The sequence below is a fragment of the Mycteria americana genome, chromosome 2 (assembly GCF_035582795.1).
Source record: "Mycteria americana isolate JAX WOST 10 ecotype Jacksonville Zoo and Gardens chromosome 2, USCA_MyAme_1.0, whole genome shotgun sequence".
Classification (NCBI taxonomy): domain Eukaryota; kingdom Metazoa; phylum Chordata; class Aves; order Ciconiiformes; family Ciconiidae; genus Mycteria; species Mycteria americana.
In genome coordinates, this window is record NC_134366.1 from 123,925,682 (window position 1) to 123,949,022 (window position 23,341).

Genomic DNA, 23,341 nt, shown 5'->3' on the forward strand with positions numbered 1-23,341 from the left:
AACCTCAATGCAGACAGTTTGATATGGACACTGTTTGTCTATCCTAAGAGACAAGCTCACATAGTTGCAATTTTGCTGCTAGTACAATACAGTCCCTATTGCTAGCACCTCCTTGCATAAGCCAGTTCTTTGTGATGCATAAGCCAGTTTAAACTAGTGCTAAGTAAATCCGTTATTCTTTCACATTTAATGTAAAATGAGAACTACATCGTTTCGAGACGAGTCAGGTATGCCTCCATGTCTTGAAGAAAACCTGCCTTTTCATTTCATCATGGAAGAAATGTAAAGACTTTGAATATTTTTCCCGAGGCACATCTGTTTAGAAATGGAACAGTTCTATATATTTTGTTAGCTAACTTCGAAGCATGCTACTGCAGCACTAATTCTACAGGATATGCTTCTATGAAAAAGTGCTTTTAGATTTTCTGCTACCTAGAGTAGGACTAAGTTGTTGCTTAAGCTGCTACTGAAATGAAAACTGAAACCAGTTGCTCTCACATGGAGTTCTCATAGTTTTAACCACATTTGAGCTTCAATAGAAGAAATTTTCCAGAAAGAAAATAAATAAAAAAGGCGCTTGATTTTTACCTCTACTCATGGGACTTAACTCCCACTAAGCACACATTAATATATGATATGAATATGTATGATCCTGCTTTTCTCGTAACCCTTCCCTCTCCACCCCCCAGAAAACAGGAACAGTTTCAGTATGTTTCTTTGCAAGCACGCCTCAGGTATTTGAAGTACTAGAGAAAGGAACAAGTGCTTTATGAATACTTCTATGACACATCATAAAACTTCAAGTGTGACAGCTCACATTAAAGCAAAAACAAAGTGTTCCCAAAGAGATGCAATCAGTTTCATAAACACATCACTAGATTCCTAAAGCCCTAAAGCATGTAAATATTTTATACAAAACTTTCGGAGTTCTTATCTGTTTACACATAGGCCTTTCCACACAGAGTCCCCCTACTGACTCACCACTCCCCATCACCACCAACCACAAGGAACTTGTGACAAACATCTGCTATCTTAACATATGTTAAGGCCTTGTATCATAACTCTTCATTTGCTGGAGTAAACTAGCTCTTGTAAACTTCATCACAGCCTTGACTCACCCCAGAGGACTGATCCAAAAAAGTCATGCTTTACTTCAACCATTGTTTCTTGCTTGGGTTTTCTCTCTCTCTCTGTGCTATAAGCTTACCATTTACCCAGCTTCAGAGATCCATCAGATCTCCAGTTAAAAATAGATTAGTTCAATAGCACTTGCCAGTGACTTGACCTACTGCTAGTGCAACTACTGAAATGCAAAACAAGATGTGATCAGTTAATGAAGGAGGTAAGCTGAGCTCACTGATGATAGGTAAAGGGTTACTTACTGTATCACAAGACAGCATCAGTCTTCATCTCAGAATTCTGGCCAGCTGACTAACAGCTACAGCATCAGAGTACCACATCTTACTGAGATCATCAAATTCAAAAGCGAAAAAAATTCAGAAGGCTAACAAAACATTTTGCTTTCTTTCAGACCCATATACAGGAAACATCACCAATAAAGTTCCTTTTTGTACAAAGGCTGAAAGACCCCCATACACACAAGCAAATCCCATACATACCAATCTGAAGTCCTGGTAATCTATTCACTTACATCCCAACTCAAAGCCTACAGAAGCAACCAAAGACTTTGTAAATCAAGTCATAAGACTCTGCCTCAATCATTCCCCAGACGAACACAAGGATTCATTGTTAGTCAACTATGAACGTTCACCTCAAAAGTTCAAGAGGAGGAGTTTAGCAGGGCTGATTTGGAAAGGCTACATTTCATTCTCCTGAATACAGAGTCATAGTATTTCCCTATATTTGATTTATTAAAATAATAAAATTCTGCTAATGAAGGAAAGGACCAGATACAATCATAAAACTTAGAAAGAGACAGTGGAACCACTGCTAGAAGCAAGAGCCAAGCTATTGTCCACACAGAAGAAACTCAAACTTTGGTGGGATCACGTCAACACAGACAGACATCAAGGCAGTAAGAGAACTGTTATTCAAGAGAAGAGCTGGAGATGCTGAGAGCAGTGAGCACCCTTCTTCCAACATACAAGTCATTATAATAAAATTCATAATTCAAGACTGCCTGGATTAACAGTTTCTGAACTATCTACATGCTAGGGACAAAGACTGTTTGCCTCCCACCTTTCCCTCCTAAGACACTAACACTTCCTCCTCAACATGGGGCTCGCTGCCTTCCTTCCCCTCTCCTGTTTCCACATTTGGCTATGTCAAAGTTTGTTTATTCAGAGGCTGATGAAGCACCGCAGTTTTAACCAGCAGAGAATGTGGCAGCTCTGAGCCAAGAACCCGTCTAGGAGTGCAAGAACAAACTGCAAAGACTTCATTTCTAGTTGCAGATTAGAAGGATGGTTTTGGCTTAAAAGCTTGGGTTTAAGCTTTTCTATCAGAGAAACCGCTTTCTTAAAAGTGATTCTGCACTGGTCAAGACTGAGCAGAGATGCTTCTGGTTTGTTTCTGAAGTGAGACTTAATGGCAACTCCAAGTCTTCCTCTCAAAAGTATTTGTTTTTTACATTTTACTTAGACGACTTAACTGTAAACTGATAAATCTCATGAAGTCTACTTAGGTTTGAGAGCTGCAGAAGTTGCCAAGTTCCAGAGTGCATTCTGTCCCTACTCATGTTCCAGTATTATAATAATGATTAGTCAAGCATCAGGAGTTCAAACAAAAAGCCTTCTGATTTTGTCATTTTCTGTTAAGTATTGTTTCTATTTTGAGTAAAGCTGAAAATAAATATGGCTGCTATTCACGTCTGCCAATAGCTTATGCCAAAACAAGCTGGGACTGAATGACATCAGCAGTAATGTACATGTTTGGGAACTTCATTTCAAGTTGCAGAGCTGCAAGATTACCAGAAAAAAAAAAACAAACCACACCCCAAAGATACTTTGCTGCCCTAGTGAGATTATGCATCTATTTCCTCAGAGGCATACACCACAGGTAACCTTACCCAAACTAAGGGTCTCACTGAAGCTGATATATTATACTGATGCCAACAGGACCAGAACAATAAATTGTTGCATGTTTTCAGATCTGTTGGGGACTTTTTTTGCGTCTTTTCCCTTTGAGAGACTCTGGACATCTTTGAAGTTTGCTAGTCTCACAAACAGAGAGACCAGACTTTAAGATGTAAGAGTTCTTAAGAACACACACAGGAAACATTTCCTTTTTATTCTTAAGGACTGTTTTGAAAATAGATCTTAAGGCAGTTTTGATCTAGCTACTTCCCTTAAGTATTTTTCGGTATACACCACTGATTACTTTGATCAACTCCTTTGTGTCCCCTCCCCCACACTTCTTCCCAGTTGGATCACAGCGAATGCATGTACTAATGTTTTCTCTTTTGAAGCAACTGTCATGTTTTTGCTATGTTTTTGTTGGCTCTTACTGGCTTACTAGTGCTGCTGCACAAATGAATACGTTGTTGACTCTGAGTGAAACCAGCTTCCTATTAAAAAATTAACACTTCTGAAGCTGGTTGTCTGTTCTATAAGCTCTGCATTGAGAATCTTGTTAATTATTTATGAAGAATAACTGTCAGGTTTTTTAAAAACACAATTCCAAAACAAACATGCATGCTGTACAGTTGTTCTGCATTTATGAAAAACTCGGACATCTTATTTACTAGTATTTATTTCATTTTGGATGCTAACCAAACCAGTTAAAAATGAAGGAAGTTGAGCTCCTACATAGGCCAGAAGTAGACGGTGAATTTCACAACACAGTGCTGAAGTTCTGATCTCCAAATGAAATCCACCTTGGAAAGCACTCATTTGCTATAGCCCAGAACAGGCTCTTTTCAACTTTCCAATATTAAAGAGTCAGACTTCATAGACAGACACAGATGAAGAAATCCCACTTCTACTTCAGATTTTAAACGGACTTGCAGCATTAAGAAATTTGTCTCTTCTTAGGGACAATTTTCCTCTGAGACACTGTTTTAACCTTACCACTAAGCGGGAAACAGCTGGCAGACATCAGCTAGGCCCTGGGTAGGCCAATAAGACATTTCCCGAAATTAGAGTATGTTGTACAGAAGTTCATCCTGCAGTTAGGGCAAACAGATAACTATGCTCTGGGCTTCAAAAATCCAAACTGAAAGTTTACAACCTTAGACCAAATTAGCAAAAAGATATTTGCATATTGAGAATGAAATCTGAAGTACTGCCTCTCAGTTCTTATTTTTGTTAGAGATAATTGCTAGAGTCTAAAATCACTACGCTTATCCCAAAGTATGATACCTACTGATCTATTACAAGGAGACACTATAGAATGCCACCATTGCCATGCAGAACAGCTAGATAATCCAAATATTCTCACTCAGAGGAATAGATCTTCTCTCCTTATGAATGATCTCAAACACTTCTGCCTTTATCTGTTGGGGGTTTTTTTGGTGGTGGTAGTATGTTGGGGTTTGTTGGTTTGGTTTTTTTACTTTGGTGCAAGAATTGAGTGTATTACTCTGAATTACTGAAATATGAGTAGCAATTACTCATTGCTACTCAGGTCCTTGTTATGCAAAAAGTAACTGAAGATGAATTGAGTAGGTGAAACAAGCCTGCTTCTCCCTCAGATACATACTTAACACTGTAGCAAAGCTATTAACTGATAAATCTTCTATTTATTACTCCACGATATGCAACCCAGTAGCATCTACAGTTCAGAGGAAGGAGTGGCCCCAGCTTAAACTTCTAGTAAGCTCTTTTATGAACTTCTCCAATAAAAACCACTGGCTGCTAGAATAAAACTAGAAGGTAGATTTGATGAAAGTCTAAGTCTAAAGGAACACCAAGAGTTCTCCCCACCCCAGGCTGAAGAAGGATCTGACAGCCTAGAGTGACACGTTATTTTTTAGATTCAATGAATTGTATGTGGGAGCAAAGACAATAGTAAACACTGACCGTATGTTATCAGCTGATCTGAGACACACGGTTCCCTGAAATTGTTTAAAACTACTGTACTGGACTGCCTCTTAAGTACTGTGTGGATGTCCAAGGGCTCTTCAGGCTAGAGGAGAGAAGGCTCGGGGCGGATCTCATCAATCTATATCAATACCTGAAGGGAGGGTGCAAAGAAGACAGATCCAGGCTCTTCTCAGTGGCACCCATTGACAGGACAAGAGGCAATGGGCACAAGCTGAAATACAGGAAATTCCCTCTGAACTTCAAGAAACACTTTACTGTGAGGGTGACTGAGCACTGGCATAGGTTGCCCAGAGATGTTGTGGGGTCTCCATCCTTGGAGGTACTCAAAAGCTGTCTGGATATGGTCCTGGGCAACCAGCTCTAGGTCGCCCTGCCTGAGCAGGGGGGGTTGGACCAGAGGACCTCTAGAGGTCCCTTCCAACCTCAACCATTTTTTTTTTTATTCTGTGAGATTAGAGTTTAGCCCTTAGCCTGAAATATGGCTTCAGAGCTGGAGGACATACAGGTCAGACAAAACTAGATTTCTACTATCCATAAGCATAGATGCAACTGTCTAAGGTTTCAAGCTGTCTTAAAGGCTCAGCCAGCTCATTTTCACCTCGATTTGATTTGTCTGACCTTGCAGCAAGGTGTTTGACTGGAACAATAGACAATCCAATTTGCATGCATAGCACAGAATAATTCCACAATGAATAGTCTTGATGGTATTTCCAGAAAGGTATAAACTACTGACATATATGGATCACCACATTACCTAGAGGAGCTATACCATTATCTTGACAACTTAAGATTATTCCCCACCACAATAAAATTCCCGTGTATGAGACTGCCCCATTAGTTCATGTCTATCAGTTCAAACCCTCCAAATTCCTGCAGATGCTTTTCTGCTACAGTGGACCTGCACAAGGCCTAGAGGCTGATGCTCTGCCCAACTAAACAATGTTTCCAGACAAGGCAAGAGTAGTTTTGTTCTCCCTACCCTTTCTCCCACCATAGCTCTTGACTCAAAAGAAGGGACCTGCAACAGTGACACTATTAAATTCCAAGATTAATAGGAAGCTGTATTTCTATTGAAGGGTCAAACAACACATCTAAACGAGCTTACGTTGTGGAAGCAGTGTAGCTTTGGCAGCACAAAACTCTCTGAAACAGATGAAAAAGTTTATAGTCTGCTTCTGTGACTAAACTGTTCTACTTCTAAGCTAAGGAATATCCCTACAGTATGATGTCCACTGCAAACTTCCTTTAAATAGGCATGCTTTAAAACCATTCTCAACGTCTCCTAGTGTACCTATGGATCCAAGAGTTTATTGCATTGGTGTCCGAGTTTTAACACTAATAATGTAGCAGTGACAAGTATGAGAGGAGGGAAAACATTCCTATTCAAAACCACTGACCAAGTCCACAGTTACCTTACAAGCGACTTAACATGAAGCTATGCAAGCAAGGTAAGCACATCACAGGTGTCACTCCCAAATGCATTCTATAAAGACAAGATATTCAGATGAGGGCTATCCTTACATCAAAGTTGGACATCCTCTTATACTGGACTCTTCAGGATATTCACAACAAATGGATGCACTTTATTCGTAAGAGGCCCTCTATCTTACCACTCCTTTGCAGCAACATTCAGCTCAGCTCTTTACTATAAACGGAGCACCATTTGCTTTGAGTGTGCTTATCAGCTGGTCCTTATAGTATAGCATAGGCCTGCATTTCCCATTTGTACATAGCACTGGACACATTTATTTTTAAAGTATATTACTGATACATTTAAAAGGGAGTGATGTTAAGAACAATACAAGCACTCTGGAGAAAGAGGTTACTAACATTCCTTGATGACCAGGCCTGGCATGTACCTTCAAGGAAAACTATAATACCAGTGATTTATTTTCAGTACATAAACACCTCCTAAACACAGCCCATTTACCAATTCTAGTGATAACCTCAGTGACTCAGCATTATACAAATGCGTTTCTTCACTAAACAGCACAGCAAGCAAGAGATAACACACTTCTGAATATTAATATTAAAACCAAAAAAGCGTTTAAAGTCAGTCACTGGCAGTCTGGGAGACAGAGAGAGGCCAACAAGTACACATTCAGATCACGAGATTAAAAATCAGACAAGAGGTCAAATTCCACAATGGCTTACCTCTATTATAAAAATGGTATCACCTCTGAGGATTCATTGAATAAAAAAGTGAAAAAAGCAGTTTTGGTTGAAAAGCCATGATTGTGGTCAGGTGAAGTTAAAAAAAAAAAAAAAAAAAAAGACAACCACCCTCCCAGATTCAGTCAATTTTCTTTATCCAAGGAAAGGCTACACAATTGCACATGGACAGCCTGCTAGGCCACAAGGCAAGAGATCTGAAATCACCGACGTTTAAGGAGGCCAAATAAAACATATCAAAAATCCCACCACATGGCAAACTTAAGATGATGTGACAACAGTTAACTAACTGTTGTCTTACATTAACGTGTCTTACAAGTTACTGTTCTTAACAGTAACTTAAGAAGCCTTAAGTTACGTATGCTACTCAGAGACAATACCTTTAAAACAACCTCACACAAACCATGAGTAATAAAAAGTTAAATATCGTATCTCCCTCAAAAGCATATGCTAATATCCAGTACTGGACAGGCTACATGAAATTTGTTTTTCATATGTGTAGAAATAATGTTTTTATTATTATTTTAAGAAACTAGCTTTTATCAGCTTTACAAGGAAAAAGGCATTATAAAAACCCTAAGTTTCAAGAAAGAAAAGTCAAGGAGAATACACCCCCAGACAATTAGTAAACGTGTGTGACCGCAGTCACCTAGTTCAGCATTCTGATGTTTTATGCAGCTGAGAGAACCAGACCACTCAGCCAGACTGCCTCTGCAGTCAAGTATCTCACACACTTGCAGGCAAAATCCCAGCAAACATAAAGTTAACAAGTATGGTGCTATACACAGAGGTTCAGCCTTAAATCCTGTTTTTTGCCGCTTCATTTTTTTCCTGAAATGGTACCAGTGCTTAGCTGACAATACACTGGCTGGCTGGAAGCTAGCAAGTTTTAGAACTCTGCTGTTCATCCATTCTTCCAAAACACATCAGATACACATTAAGCCAGAACACTGAAAACAAGGTGATTGGCTTTACATGCCATTATGAAATCACAATGACACTAGAAGGATGAACGTGTGCACCCTTCTCAGTCCAGTTTGTTTTCCAAGCATGACAGAGAGGAAAACAAACAGTATCCTCATAGCAGTAAGTAGCAAGAACACAGGAAGAAAATTTCCATGTTATGTATTTCTTTTTTGTTCCTCTCTATAGGCTTACACAGAGATAAGAGCACCATTTTTCAAATACATTCACAGAAAACAGAATTGCTAATTCCAATTTTAGGAGCTTACTATATCAAATACTATTCCATTAAACTTGATTGCTGCTTGATCTTTCCTCCCCACAGCCTCAGCTAAGCCCCTTTTCTCCATGTTTTTGCATTAAAAAATAAAATTCCCAATCAAGTCTAGACAAGACCACAGAAGACAAGACCTCAGTGGGAGCTGCAGAAGCCCTGTGAGCAGGGGTCTCATTTCAAACCAACATGCTTTTACACTGCGTTTTCCCCAGAGGCCCATGAATGGATTCCAAGTTAGTTTACACAACGCTGCTTAACAACTGCCAAGAAAAGAAACAAACAAACAAACCCACCCCACAAACCTACAAGCCAAGCTTTGAAAAAAGCATTAATCCATTCTGGAAAGTGCAAGAACAGGTTAGCAGTGTGCTTTGAGTTGGGCAACGTGGTACCAAGTGGAGAATGCCTTCAGACCAGTTGCGTGACCAGCTTTCACACAGGCTCATAGAGCTACAAGTCAGCAAGTTTCCCTGTCACTAGAAATTAGTATGTCACTTTGCCAATAGATTAAATTCAAACATATCACCAGCTACAAGGAGAAAGGTTAACTTTTGAAGTGCACGCTCTTAAGGAAAAAAAAAAAGTTGGGACCCTGTTGTGCTACAAAGATCAGTAGCATTCATCTTTTGCCCTATAGTAACACCCAGGCGTCCTTCTGTCAGCCAGGACCACCTGCCACCCAGAAGCCTTTCATACATACAGCACTCGACCAAGGATCTTATCAACTGCTTCAAAATGTAAGCATTCTGTCCACACACATAATACCCTTTTATAAGAGAAAAGCAGTAATATTTACTTATCTTTTCCCTGAATGGAGTCCCAGTATTTGTTATTTTAACAAGCTTCCGTCTGGGCTGCTGCTTAGCTTCTCTGCCCACTCTGGTGACCTATTCAGTCTTGGCTGCTCTAGGAAAGTCTCTGAAAAAAAGTTACGTTCTTTAACTTCCCTATCTCCTACATACTTTGGACTCACTAAACTGCTTTATATAATACCGATAAGGTGGTTGTCTTCACAGACCTGTAGTTAGCTTTCTATCTGCAAGACTGCAGTACAGTGGCAGAAAAAAAATGCTTCCAGAAGAACACTATGCCATCTGCAAACATTTCACTATTGAGTTCCTCCGATTTCAATATCTCATCTTTAGAGCTTTAGCAGAGGTCAAAGACATATGCACGTACAGCACCGAAAAGTTAGTACAGCAAGAATCATCATGGCATGACTAGAACTGCTGATGTTCTAGCAGAAGAAACAACCTGCCAAATGACTTTCCTGTTGGTAGCTTTGTTCTCTTATATGCCATGCCTATACATCATTCCACAACATGTTATATCCCATGCTCTTCTGCGTAAGGCAAAAATATCAGTCTTTACCTGGGCACCTGTTTGAGCATATAGAACCTTCCAATTAACTTGTTGCTTTGAAACAAGATTCAAGGTAAACAAGCTGCACTACATATTTCTAGTACATTTCTACTCATTTGGAGGAGAGGGGAAGAAATAGGGTCAAGTCAGTTAGAGACTCATACAGCCAATAAAGGTTTTCTTGATGCAGACACACCTCGAGCCTCTCAACACCAGACACCTCTTGCTGTGCCCAGTGCAATTATCAACTGCCTGAAAACTGTTCTCTCCTCCTTTCCCCAAGTTTAGAGCTAAATAGCATTTCAGTTGTTCGGGGCATTGCCTACAGGCCTTAACACACTGAGGTCTTGCCTTGATTTCCACTACTTTCAGAACAGACAACAGAATTGCTCTGTTATGCTCCAGTGATTGAAAAGAAGAAGAAAAAAAAAAAAAAAAAGGCTGTCACAGCTGTCACCTGTTTCTAAGCACAAGGAGAAAAGAGCAGAGAAACTGGTTTCATGACCTGAGGGGCTAAGGACTCTACGGTTCTAGGTCTAGTACAACAGCCAGCCAAGACATGATCCCCTCCCCAGCCCTAACTCCGAAATCATAAAATTAATCTCTTCCTTAGCTTCCCTGATTTTAGTTGAGTCCCTCACCCCCTCTTCATCTCTCCCTCCCACACACCAAAGGCTCCCAATACCTGACAGATTAATGTAGCTGACTACATTGCCAGATGGCAGAAAAGGATGATGGACGCCAGGACTTTTCTAGACAGATTTGCTCAGGGTGCCCATATCAATAGCTCTCCCTTGACTGCAGAGTGTCATCACTGCTCCCCTCACCTCCACCCTCACAAGGAAACGGATAATAAAAAGTCTCCTTAAGGAGTCACTTGGACACAGTTTACAGGTACCTTCTTCATTCACAATCCAGTAAGGTAGTAGGTCTAAGTGGTAACAGCCATGCTTATACATGTCTCCCAGACCACAAACCAGACACATATTAAAAACAACTATTTGTATCCCAAAGAGCATGCATGCATTCATTCACAAGAACACAGACACACACATCTAACCCTTGGACATTCAATTACGTTTCCAAGAAACATGAAATAAACTAAGGCAGTACACTGAACTTCTAAAGATTACTATTTGCTAGTTAAACTGCATGCACATTTTTTATTTACAGTATGTCAGTTATACATACAAGAGATAGCATGTTACACCATGATAAAGATAACTAAATCCAAGGACTATGTCCCATAATATTTTGACCTTAGAGTTTCTGTAAAAATGACAAGCTTAATTTGTTATAACAAATTCTACCTAGCTGAGTATACAACTCATTTAAACCAAGAAATGAAGAAACCTTTTCCAAATCCCTTATCTCATCAGCTAAGGTTTTTCATCAGCTTGTAAACAAATCTCCTTTTCAAAAAAAAAAAAAAAAACAACAACAACCAAAACAAAAAAAACTGAAACCAAACAAAAAACTAGAAAGAATGACAACACCTACAAAGAGAGAAAGATCAAAGCCACAAACAGGCTACAAATGAAGTCAGCTTACAACTGCTATTTGTTCTGAACTCATGCAATACGAGCTCTTAATTTACTGTTAAATATAACCTTAGAAGAGTCAAGATACTCATCAGCACACTTTATCTAGCACGGGTTAATGAAGAAGTAAGCTAAAAAAAAGTAAACAAAGCCGATTTCTTTAAAGAATAACTTTCCTATCAGTTTCATACAGCTTCAGTGCATGCAGCACAAGTATTGGAGAGAAATTTTAAACTCGCCCAGAAAATCTAGCAGATAATAGTGTGCAAAGGACCTTAAGTTAAACTTCTCCTACAACTATATAAAAATACCTTAGAATATAAAAACACGAGAATCAAACTGCTTTTGGAATGCAGGTTCTAATATCTGCTAGAAATAGTACAAGGGAAGTCCTGCTTTGAAACAATACTTACTAACCTTGTGCCAAAGTCACTGCAGAAAACGTTTCAAGTTGCACTAGCTCCGACACAAACGCCTCAATAAATACTCAGATTTAAGCAACCAAATTATCTTCGGGTTTCCCCTCACACGTTTTAATTGTTTGGCCAAAAGTATCCGTCCTCATCTCTACCTTCTCGGCTTGACGCTGACGGGTTCATCCCAATGTCGAGAAGGAAGAAAACCAAAGCCAAAACCCAACCCATCACGCACGCTACATACCGCGGAACCGATTTCGGGAGGGCAGCCGCTCCGAGACCTCGCCCCGCGCGGCTGGGAAAGCCGCCCCGGGTTGCAGCGGTTGCAGCAGCAGCAGCAGCAGCCGCCGCCGGCGGCGGGCCGGGCAGCGCAGCGGCGGCCCCTTCACCTTGCAGCACGCCGCGGACTCGGGCGGATGCCCCGGCGCGGCGCAGGGCAGGGCAGGGCGGGGGAGCGGCGCCCGCCCCGCGCGCTGCTCCGCGCCCCGGCGGCGCGCACCGCCAGGGCCAGCGGGTCCCGCCGAGCGCGGGGGGATGGAGACGGGGCGGAGGAAACCAACCCGAAATAGCGGGGCGGCAGCCGGCTCCCAGCCCGGCTAAAAATGGCCTGCCAGGCCGAGCGCTCCCGGCCCTGCCCCGCCCTCACCCCACCGCCGGGCCAGGGGCGCCTGCCCGCCGCTCACGGGCTGCGGCTCCCCAGGCGGGCCCAGGGCGGGGCGGCCCCGCCGCAGCCGCAGGGAACGCGGCTCCCACAGCCCGCCGGGGCCGCCCCGCACGGAGCCCCGCCGCAGTGGGTTATTTTTGGAAGCTCCCCCACCCCCCACCCCCCGCTCCCCTCTATGGCGTCACAGCAGCCCCCGCCGTGCGGAGCGGTGAGGTCACGCCTTCTCCGGCACGGCTGGCAGGTGGCACGGTGCTGCGGGGCTCCCCCCTCCCGGAGCCGGCACCGCAGCGAGCCGCACCACCCCTCCGGAGCGAGTGGCACGGCGCCCGCCCGCCGGGCGAGGAACGCGGCCGTGCTCTCCCGCAGCCCCGCGGAAGCGTCACCGCCGCCGATACCGCGCACGGCAAGCCCTCGCACGGCCGCACCGGAGGTAAGGAGAAGCACCAGGCAGATGGAGCGTTTGGAGACCAGTGGAAGATAGTTGAAGCTTTATATCTTTTCTTTTTGGTGCTGTATGAGTTTCATTTGCATATTGCACAATTATGCTACAGTTTACACAGCACAGAGAGGGGTAATACTAAACAAAAAGTCTTCTCTAAAAGGCAAAAAGTAAGGATAACCACAGCGAATGCACTGCAGTTAGCAGCCTCTCCTCATTAGTCAAGCAGTGGCTTCTGGTATGCTGACAATTTCAGTTAGAGGGGAGAAGAATTCTCCTTAAAGAGGCAAGATAAAAAAGGTACCCAGCTTGAGAACACATTTGTTCTAGAGAGAACGAGATTTCATGGGACACACACAATATGGTTGAAACGTATTGTGGAGCAAGTAATTCCTCTCTACTCAGAGGAAGTTCTACTAGGTAGTCCCTGTATGACAAGCTGCAGTCAAACAGTCCTGTTGACAACATGGAGAGGCCTGGAGACAATAGGGCATGCAGGAAAGAAGCTTTTAAAACAACAGTTGCAGAGTTATCCTTCCTGAAGGTAGTTTGGCAGTTTTTAAGTTAACAGCAGCCAACTACTGCCAGAGCAGAGCATTCATGGCAGTTAGCTGTTCCCAAACATTTACAACACCTAAGCCTTAACTTCATTGAGCTCATGATCAGAAGAGAAACAAACACTAAAAAAGATCTTTTTTTAGAGTATTTTAGACAAGTGTTTTTATATTAGAGTTTGACACTTTAGAGTTATGCTTTAGTATTCAATATACTTGGAAGGAATATTAAAGCATTTCATTGGGGTCCTATCACTCACTAATGCAGAACCCAATATATTGCTTTTGCAATGCCAACAGAACTACAGTCTAGAAATCAACACTGAATGGCAAAGAACAGAGCCCTGTCTTATAAAAGACAACCAAAACCAAATGCTGTGGGTTTAAGAACAGTAATGCTCAAGGACCATAATTTTTTGGAAAGGTTCAAGTCTTCGGAAGAGATTGCTGCTGTAACTTCCCTTATGAGCTTATGGCATCTTTAAAAGCTTGCATTATATTCTGGAATTGCAATAGCTTGAAGTTTAAAAATACCAAGACACAAAACTCTCCAGGATCACATCTTCTCCCTGTCATGACCAACTGATTTCACTAGCTGTGGTGGAAATTCAAGTTCACACCTCAGCCTATCCCTCTGTGCCCAAATCTATGCGCTTCCAGATTAAAATGAGGCCTCTATAACACCTACTGAGACTCTTCAAGTTTAAGTAAGGTGAAATTTCAATTTCACCATATGTTTTGCCATACTCCACTCTGGAAAGCTATTTTAGTCTGGCTTGAAGCAAGATGCCAGCACAATTAAGGAATACTAACTAACACTATACACCCACTGTTGTAACAATTTCCCCCTCATCCACAAATTGAACTGGCAACTTTAATATTAGATTTTCTTGAAGAAAAAAACTCAATGTAAAAAAGCAATGCTTGTTCCACTCTGCTAGAGCTTGACTCAAGTAAGTCTAGAAGACTTGTGACTGGAGACAAAAAGGCTTGGAAAGGAATAGAAAAAAAAAAAAAACTTAAACCAAACCTACACAATGGAACCAGTGTTTGCAGCTTGCTGTTAAATAACCGGAAGACTAACAGCACCAACACAAACCTCATTTTGGAACACAGCTCACTGATGACAACAAGAGCCTAACTGCAGGATTACTGTTACCACAATACAGGAAGACAAATTTATTCCATGGTACTAAGGTATCTTCTAGAGGGGAGAAAACTACAAGATCTCCTACCCCAGGAATTAATGAGTTTGACATATATTCCCAAATTGAAGCATTTGCATTATGTTTAACACCATACAAGATATTTGTCACTGGGAAAGCCAGGAGTTCAATAGATAGCATTCACACACCCACTAAGCACATGGTCTGAAAAACAAATTCAGAAGCAATACCGTTCAACACTTCAGTTAGGCAGTACAAAAAAAAAAAAAAAAAGATGTATTTTCTCTATATTTTAACCTTCAAATCAGCAAAGCAACTGCTTTATTGAATTCAAGCATTCAGTTTGAACATTGCAAGTAAATCTGGGTCTCTTCTGAACACTCAAATACTAAGATATCCTTTTGTAGAGGAACTCAGCTACTCTCTCTAGAAGCATGAGTTTTCATCAGACATTTAGCATGCAAAAGGACAACTTACCAACAACATGAAGTTCTATGCATGTGTGTATTTATTTTTGCAACAGGTAACAGGGAACTAGCAAAATACACTAAGCTATTCAGACCCTTTATAGACCCACGCAGCACAATACATACATACCCCTTCTTGCTTTGAGAATAGGTTGAGACAGTCAGCCAGGGCCTCACAGGTTTCCTGGGATACTTCAGAGACCACATCAACTTTTTGCAGGAGGGGAGAAGATATTCCTGAAAGCACAAAACATTAGTAGCATTAGGGGGACGCTGTAAACTACAGGATTCTTTTAATTATTTTTTCCTCTAAGTAATACAGACATAACATTCATATTCTACAGGAAGGCTGGTGCACTGTAAGATCTGTGTCAGGAAAAGGCAAGCAAAAGTAGCACTGAGGGAACCTAAGTTCTTTCTTTTGCATCCTTTCCCTAGTACTGGTATAAATGGCACATGAATGGATCGAGTTTCTCTTTCGGCATGGCTTAGAAAGCAGAAGTAGTAAGCTATGGCAGCGAGATACTGGAAAGAGACTAGCAACAATCTCCTTCTAACCACTTTCTAGATTTAAAAGCCTCAGAGTTGCCAGGTGACAGAATTCAAATGCAAAGGATACTGCACTAGTTTAATATAAGTTCAAGTGAGAAATGTAGCTTTTTTTGCCTTCTGCCATGGTATCACATAGAAGAGAAAAAGCTTACCACAGTGCAGCTGGAGATTTAGGTTTGAAAAATAGATGGGGAGTTACAAAGACAGCGATCAATAAAAGCGGAAGGAGATCTTATTTTCATGGACTTATCTTCTGGATAAGTAGTACAGCTTGCAGAGCAATGCCACCTCCCATCCTGACTTCTATGACCATTTATAGAAGGGGCTACATGTCTGGAACCAGCAGGAAACCATGATAACCCAATCAGCTTGTAGAAATTATTTAATATTTGAGGTAATCTTTGAAGTTTTGTCATGTGCAGCAATTCCTCAGAAGTCAAGCAAGCCATTCTCTCAGGAAGCATACTTGTTGCAATTAAAATAAGTGTTCATTTAGTGGCCACAGACTGCAGGATCAGTTGACACCATTTAGTAACACAGGTGCTTCAAGTTGATGTCACACCAATAAAGATTAAGAGGTCCAGTAGTGACAGTTCTTGAATTTATTTTTCAATTTATACTGCTTGTGCAGGACAAGATACAGTACATATTTACACACTAATTGTTGTCTTTGATACCAAAGCTCACTACTGACTGGAATTAGGAATCTCTACTTATAGCAGCTATCAAGAACAGCTAGCCCCTCTAGAAGAAGGGCAGCACATTGAGTGTAGAAGCAGGAGACATCTTTATTTGTAATAAATAATATGCATAAATCTCAAAGATACCTGGATTTAGAATAGCATGTTGAGACAGTTAGGGAGAGAATTTTAAACATCAGGTCCCAAAATAGCCATTTTTATATTACTTAAAAGCTTTTAGCAGAAGTTCCACCTGGAAGGACTTTTAACTCAGAAATTTACATTCTTGGAGCCAGAGGACTTGAACATGTTAAAGATACTACATCAACCCAATGTGAGAACTGCAGCAGTTTTCTCTGTTGAGACCTACAGAGGTTACACGTGAACCTGGAAACAGTTCACTGACCCATCAAGTTACAATTCATTGGGACGAAAATAGGAACTTACTACTGCTATTGGCCAAGACTAGCAGTTTCTAGGAAAGAGATAGTATCTGGTTTTGCTTTACTATGGGTTTTGGTTACTCAAGTTGTGTACTTAAAAAAAAAAGTTAATGTCCTCACTGGTTCTTAAGGTCAGCAATTTGGGGTCAGAGAAACTGCTCCTACATCTACCAAAGGGAATTTCTCCACCTCATACTAATTTTCAAACTGCTTTTTGTGAAGAATTCAGTTTTATTGTATTATTAATTACAAAGACTTCCCAATAAAACACTCATATGTATTATGAAACCTTACTTTTTACTGAATTTTTGTTTCGCAAAGAAGATGCAATTAGTGCAAGATGGGTTAACATCACACAATAACTTACCCCATTAGCATATGGAGAAAAAGCTGTATTTTAGACTCCTTCTGGGAAGGCACAGGGATGGAAGAACTTTTTTGCTCCCCAAACTGCTATTCTATTACATGCTACAGATTTGTACAGATAAACAACTTGTTCTCTAGTTTGAGCTTCATAAATTTTAGTCACAATATGTAACTAGGACTCAGGTTGAAATGAGCAAGTTAGATGTTCTTACAGAACTCCTACATGTGTTTAATACATAGCAACTTTTGTACATGTTTAAGGCATTAAATGAAACAAGTTCTAATCTCTAACAACTTGATGCCTGTGCTATTTTGTGGCAGTTATGCTGCAAAAATCCAGGTAAACTTAAGGGTTATTATTTAAAATGAAGACCAAATCTGGCATAAAACTCATGGCAGAAGTCTGTGGAATATATCCCATCACGCCATGCCTTCAGTTCCTTGTACAGTTTTGTGATTTCACTTCACATCTTGTTTATCATGCCTCAGCTTTCATTGTATTTCTACTCACTACAAGACAAGTTTTTTGAGAGGAAAGCTAGAGTAAGACAGCTAGCTCTTCGCACCTGTCAGGAAACACTTATGCTTTGCAATAAGCTACCAACTACAGATTTTTAAAACCTTGAAAGTGAACCCCTAATGTTAAATTCCTATAATACTACTCAGTAAGCAATATATCTAAAGGCAGTTTCACAGAATCACAGAATCACAGAATCATATAGGTTGGAAAAGACCTTTAAGATCATCGAGTCCAACCATAAACCTAACACTGCCAAAAACCACCACTACACCATGTCCCTAAGTACCTCATCCAAACGTCCTTTAAATACCTCCAGGGATGGCGACTCAACCTCTTCCCTGGGCAGTCTGTTCCAATGCTTGATAACCCTCTCGGTGAAGAAAAATTTCCTAATATCCAGTCTAAACCTCCCCTGGCGCAACTTGAGGCCATTTCCTCTTGTCCTATCACTTGTTACCTGGGAGAAGAGACCGACCCCCACCTCTCTACAACCTCCTTTCAGGTAGTTGTAGAGAGCGATGAGGTCTCCCCTCAGCCTCCTTTTCTCCAGGCTAAACAGTCCCAGCTCCCTCAGCCGCTCCTCATAAGACTTCTGCTCCAGACAACACTACATTTCACTACATTTCACTACATTTACACCAGCGATGAGGTCTCCCCTCAGCCTCCTTTTCTCCAGGCTAAACAGTCCCAGCTCCCTCAGCCGCTCCTCATAAGACTTCTGCTCCAGACAACACTACATTTCACTACATTTACACCAGCTAATAAAATTTCTTTCAATCAACGTACTTATTAGTTGTTTCTCCAAATCTGAAATCTTAGTTCTTAGCAATTAGTATAGTTACTTTATTTGAATCTTTTTCAATGAGGAAAACAGTCCTATATTTCCAAGCTCCTGAAAATTTAATTTCAGTGAAATTAAAGCATGTGCTGCTTAAAAGACAAAAGTTAGTTACCTGGTAACAAACTGCATTTTAGAAGAGTAAGTTTTACCTTTTGTAGCATCCAAAGATTTAACCATTGCCAGAAAGTCTGAAATCTCTTTACTGAGTCTTTGTTGGCATGCTTGTGCTTTCTGAAAGACATTAAGGATAGCTAGTTCAGAAGTGCCTTGTTCTAAGGAAAGCATACGTTTATTCTCTTAACTATACTGAAATCTTTAAATTTGGAGAACATTAAATCTTTACAAAGATTCCCAGTGACAGAGACAGATACATTAAAATGGAAAGAAATTATGTGAAGTATCTTCAAAGACACACAAGAAAACAGAACATTTATGCACATTATATTGCTGACTGGCTTCTGTTTAAATTAGCATAGCAAACCAAACCCCAAAGCCATGTTGTATGTACCACTTTTTAATAAAAAAGGGGAGAAAATGCAAAAGTCTGAGAATCCAGGAAGAGCCACTGCTTGTTCTTTGACAAACCTCAGGCCAAAATAAGCAAATACATAGGTTAACTGATGTATGGCAAGTACAGCACCATGCAGAAACCCACCCCAAGATGATATTCCAAGCCTGCATTTGAACTTGCAGACAGTTATGTATTAGATAATACCATCTTCTTCTGTAGGCTGCTGGGAACTGCTAGCACAGTTATCCTCCCATCTCTGTTCTGCCATGAGCTACTTTGAGTTCCTGTACCAAAAGGTACAGTACAAGCCACTTGGAGTTCAGTCACATGAAGATTTCTGCATTGCAGTGTCAACTTTCCCTTAAAGGTTTTAGAAGTATATGTATGGCAAAAAGCAAGAATCACAGGCTGAATGCTAGAATTATCAAGGAAGACTCATTTCCATTGCAGGTCTGAACAATGACTGTACAACGCATCTAATGTGACCTGAGGTGTCAGAGGATCATTTCTAAGCCATTTCATTGCCTATTTTATAGATGTAGAGCTTGCTGAAGGGTAGCTTTGTTATCCTCCAGTCTTGGTGTCACCAAGTACAGTACACAAGGCTCCCTCTCCTGGCTGAAAGTCTCAAGCAACTTTCTACCTTGCAGTAGTGCTGGTAAAACTGAAAAACACAACCCTGCAGCAATGATAAACATGCCATTTTATGCATACAGTCCAGACAGGAATACATGACAGTAAGCAGTGCAAATACAAGCAACATTTATGTATCCATGGAAAGAAAGAATCATCACTTTTAGCCAAAAGTACACTAAAGTATGTCAATACAAAACAGTACATTAATATGCAACTGCCCAGATGCATGAGCCAAATAAGTACTCAGTACATACTTTCAGAGTATCCTGTAGGTCTGTAACAGATACCATATCGTCTTCCTCATCGTCACTACTCAACTGTTCCTGTGTGCAGTAATGAGTGCTATATGCAGAGTGGTCTTCTATTGCTTCCAGCCAACTCTGAACGGAAAAAAACCCGTTAATACACATTTCAAAGGTCATCCCCAGAAGGCAACGGCATACATGCAAAGAACAAATTAAAATTTCCTATTGATGTGAATAAGATACTCATTAGTAAAATGAGACACCTTAATGAGTAGAAAATAGATTGTTAAAATTGTAACATATTCAGGATGAGATACTCTGTGGTCAGAGTGCTATCTAGGAGTTAACTGATCAAACTTTAACCACAAATGCCACCCACCCCTCAGTCTATCCAAGGCCACATAAAAAAAAAGTTGCATCAATTCAGAAAAGACTGTAGGGAATGTATTTTGCATATTCGGGTTTCTGTTCAGACAGCAAGGTCTCTGTGACAAAGTCTGCTTTCTTACACGTGACAAACTCTGTGTACAAAACCTTATGCACTATCATAATTAAGAGGTAGATTCTTTTCCTTCATAGAATCACAGAGTGGTTGAGGTTGGAAGGGATCTCTGGTCCAACTCCCTTTGCTCAAGCAAGGCCACCTAGCATGGTTGCCCAGGACCATGGCTGGATGGCTTTTGATTACCTCCAGGGATAGTCTCTGGGCAACCTGTGCCAGTGCTTGGTCACCCTCACATTTTCTTTTGTTCAGAGGGAACCTGCTGTGTTTCAGTTTGTGCCCACTGCCTCTGGTCCCGTTACAAGGCACCGCCAAAAAGAGCCTGGCTCCGTCCTCTTTGCACCCTCCCTTCAAGTATTTAGGTATGTTGACAAGATCCCCCCTGAGCCTTCTCTTCTCCAGGCTGAGCAGTCCTAGCTCTCTCAGCCTTTCCTAGTATTAAAGATGCTGTGGTCCCTTTAATCATCTTAGTGGCCCTGTGTTGGGCTCTCTTCAGTATGTCCATGTGTCTCATACTGGGGAGCCCAGAACTGGACACAGTACTCCAGTTGCCTCCATCTCTAGTTAGTACACATACAGAAGTACAATAGTAACTACACTCCAAATAGCCCTTAAGAAGAGTTATCCTCTTCTTTCAGATCCACCTTTTAAGAAAATATAATTTATTAGGTCATCTTGGAGAATGGCTAAGATTAGAATGTACCATTAAACATTCTTTTGTTTGGGATAATGAACTATGAAAGAAAGCGTAACAGAAGGAAGTTGCAATAGAAATTTACCACATGGAGAAGTTAAAAAAAAAAAAAGAGGAAGTTAGACTACAGGGCATAATACAGGCACAGAGGAGGAAAACAAGGTGGCGCTAATTTTAAAGACGAGAATGGCAATCTGTCCAGTTTTGCTATTTAGTCTATAGTTGTGCTAAAAGATTCAATATATGCATTTATGTTACCAAGTCCTGATCAAGATACTGAACCCACTACTAATGCATCTGTAGCAAGCGGAATGCACATTATTCATTACAGAAGTTATTACATTTTACAGCCTTTGATAGAGAGTCATTATTACCTCTCTAGTTTGAGAAGGAAGGCTATTTTTAGGAATCTTGAAACGATGAACAGTGTCATCAAAACATCTGACAGAAAAGAAGCAACTGTCCGTAGATTTTACCTAAAGCAGCGTGGAGAAAAGACAAAATTAGTATAATGAATCAGTAAGAAAAGACAAAACTTAAGAGTAAGCAAGGTAGAGAATTACTCTTAACTCAGTTGGTTTTGCCTCAGTTTTGATGTGAAACAACTATAGCTTACAAAAAGCTTGGTCAGAACAGTTTTGCAAAGCATGCTGTCTTGCATTTTACATCATGAATGAGAATACAGAGGTTCTTTATGTCAATTTTATATTTGCATATGTTTGCACCACTTGATTCAGACAAAATCTCAGCAATGGTGCAAGACGACCAATATTAAGGAATTTGTAGATATAGAAAAGCAAGAGTCACTTTTCATATAGTACTGTAGCTTAACAGAACTTGTGGCTCTAATCTATAGAACTAGGACAGGTTAGTTATAGAAGGAAAAGTATTGAAATGATCCTCAATGCATTCTCCTTAAACACTTCATCTTCCTGTGTATTATACATGACATCTGGCTTGTCTTTCCTCTGTCCCCTGTTCATCCCTTCCAGTCAAGGAAGTTTTCCAAAGTCACCTTCAGAATTGATAAGTTGATCTCAGTTGGAGAACTGAAGTTACACAATCAGTCACAAGTAGCCAGTGACAGCTACAGGAGGAACTAGAGCTTTGCTATTCTGTATCACATGCTCTAAACAGTTGTTTTGTACAACTGAAGGCTTCCTAAAAGCATGCTTCTTATGTTTAAATCTTCATGACTTTGAGAAGAAGTGAAGGAGCTTTGTGGCCACTTTACATATAAGAATACTTTGAAAGAAACACTGGTTCTTGTCAAGCAACAGCACACGCTTTTTTCCTTTTTTATAACAAAGGCATGCTTACCAACCTAGCTGAAGTGTTCATTGTCTAGGTATAGAACACCATCACATAAAAAAACCAGTAGTTACAAGTCATTTCACTTCCTACCGTGCAGACAGCTTGTGTTAGATGCTTGCATCCCTGACGATGATCATTATTTACTGCATCAGCTCTTTGAAAGAAAGAGAGATTTAATAAATTGAAGATGAGAATTATTTAAATCACTTATCAGAAATTTAAACACAGAACTTACTGTCTCCGATACCAGGAAAGGACTCCATGTTCTAGAACTATCCAGTAGAGTTTCCAACCAAAAAATCGTGAGCTCTAAAAAAATTAAAACAAAAGCAAAACAAGATAAGGCCAAGTAAGGTTAAGAGCAGAAGAGTTACTATTCCCAGTAAGTTTAATAGCTTGAAGACAATTACATAAAACTGGCAGTCATTAGGAAAACATTTTAGGTTTTACGTATCTTGGTGACCACAGCAACCTGAGAATACTTTACAATTACAGTGCTACTTTCTTTTTTGGAAATACCTAAACACAAAAGTTTTGTTGAGCCTGCTATTCAGTAAGAACGGAAATATTAAAATACTGCATTTTTTAACATTACAGGGGTCATTGATCACCACATAATTCTACTTTATAAAATCAAATGAGAAACAAAACACATTGAGATATCTAACTACAACATTTTACCTTTCACAAGCTTTAGTACATAGTTCTGGTCTAAAACCAGTTCCTTATATTACAATTTTGAGTAAATACATAGGAAAATTTACACTGAAGAAAACTTCAGAGAGTCTTCAAAGATTTCATTAAGGAACATAAAAATTAAGCATTCATGTAGAAGATGGAGAAAACTTTTTTTTTAACAAGGGAAAAAAGATTCACTTGAGTATCAAAGCAAAACAAGCGTTTGACTGACATCTTCCCTCCAAGTTTTAAAATTTCCAGAAGGTGAACTTCTGGCAAAATATTAGTTACAGATTAGAGAGTAAGACATCTATTCAGAAAAGAAAAAAAAAAAA

The 23,341-nt window shown here is 40.4% G+C and overlaps 1 protein-coding gene across 7 annotated transcripts in view; it reads right to left on the bottom strand.

The window, feature by feature from the left end:
* OSBPL1A (oxysterol binding protein like 1A) overlaps positions 1-23,341 on the bottom strand; it is a 78,015-nt gene that overhangs the window by 34,468 nt on the left and 20,206 nt on the right. For 6 of the 7 annotated variants that reach the window (XM_075494489.1, XM_075494490.1, XM_075494492.1 and 3 more), the window contains 6 exons: positions 22,564-22,637; positions 22,419-22,482; positions 21,389-21,490; positions 19,828-19,953; positions 18,576-18,657; positions 15,155-15,261 (listed from right to left, as the gene is read on the bottom strand). In XM_075494489.1, coding sequence (XP_075350604.1) covers positions 15,155-15,261; positions 18,576-18,657; positions 19,828-19,953; positions 21,389-21,490; positions 22,419-22,482; positions 22,564-22,637 — 555 coding nt within the window. Of the gene's footprint in view, positions 1-11,978; positions 12,132-15,154; positions 15,262-18,575; positions 18,658-19,827; positions 19,954-21,388; positions 21,491-22,418; positions 22,483-22,563; positions 22,638-23,341 lie in introns of those variants that run through there. The other variant, XM_075494495.1, reaches the window with a different exon arrangement.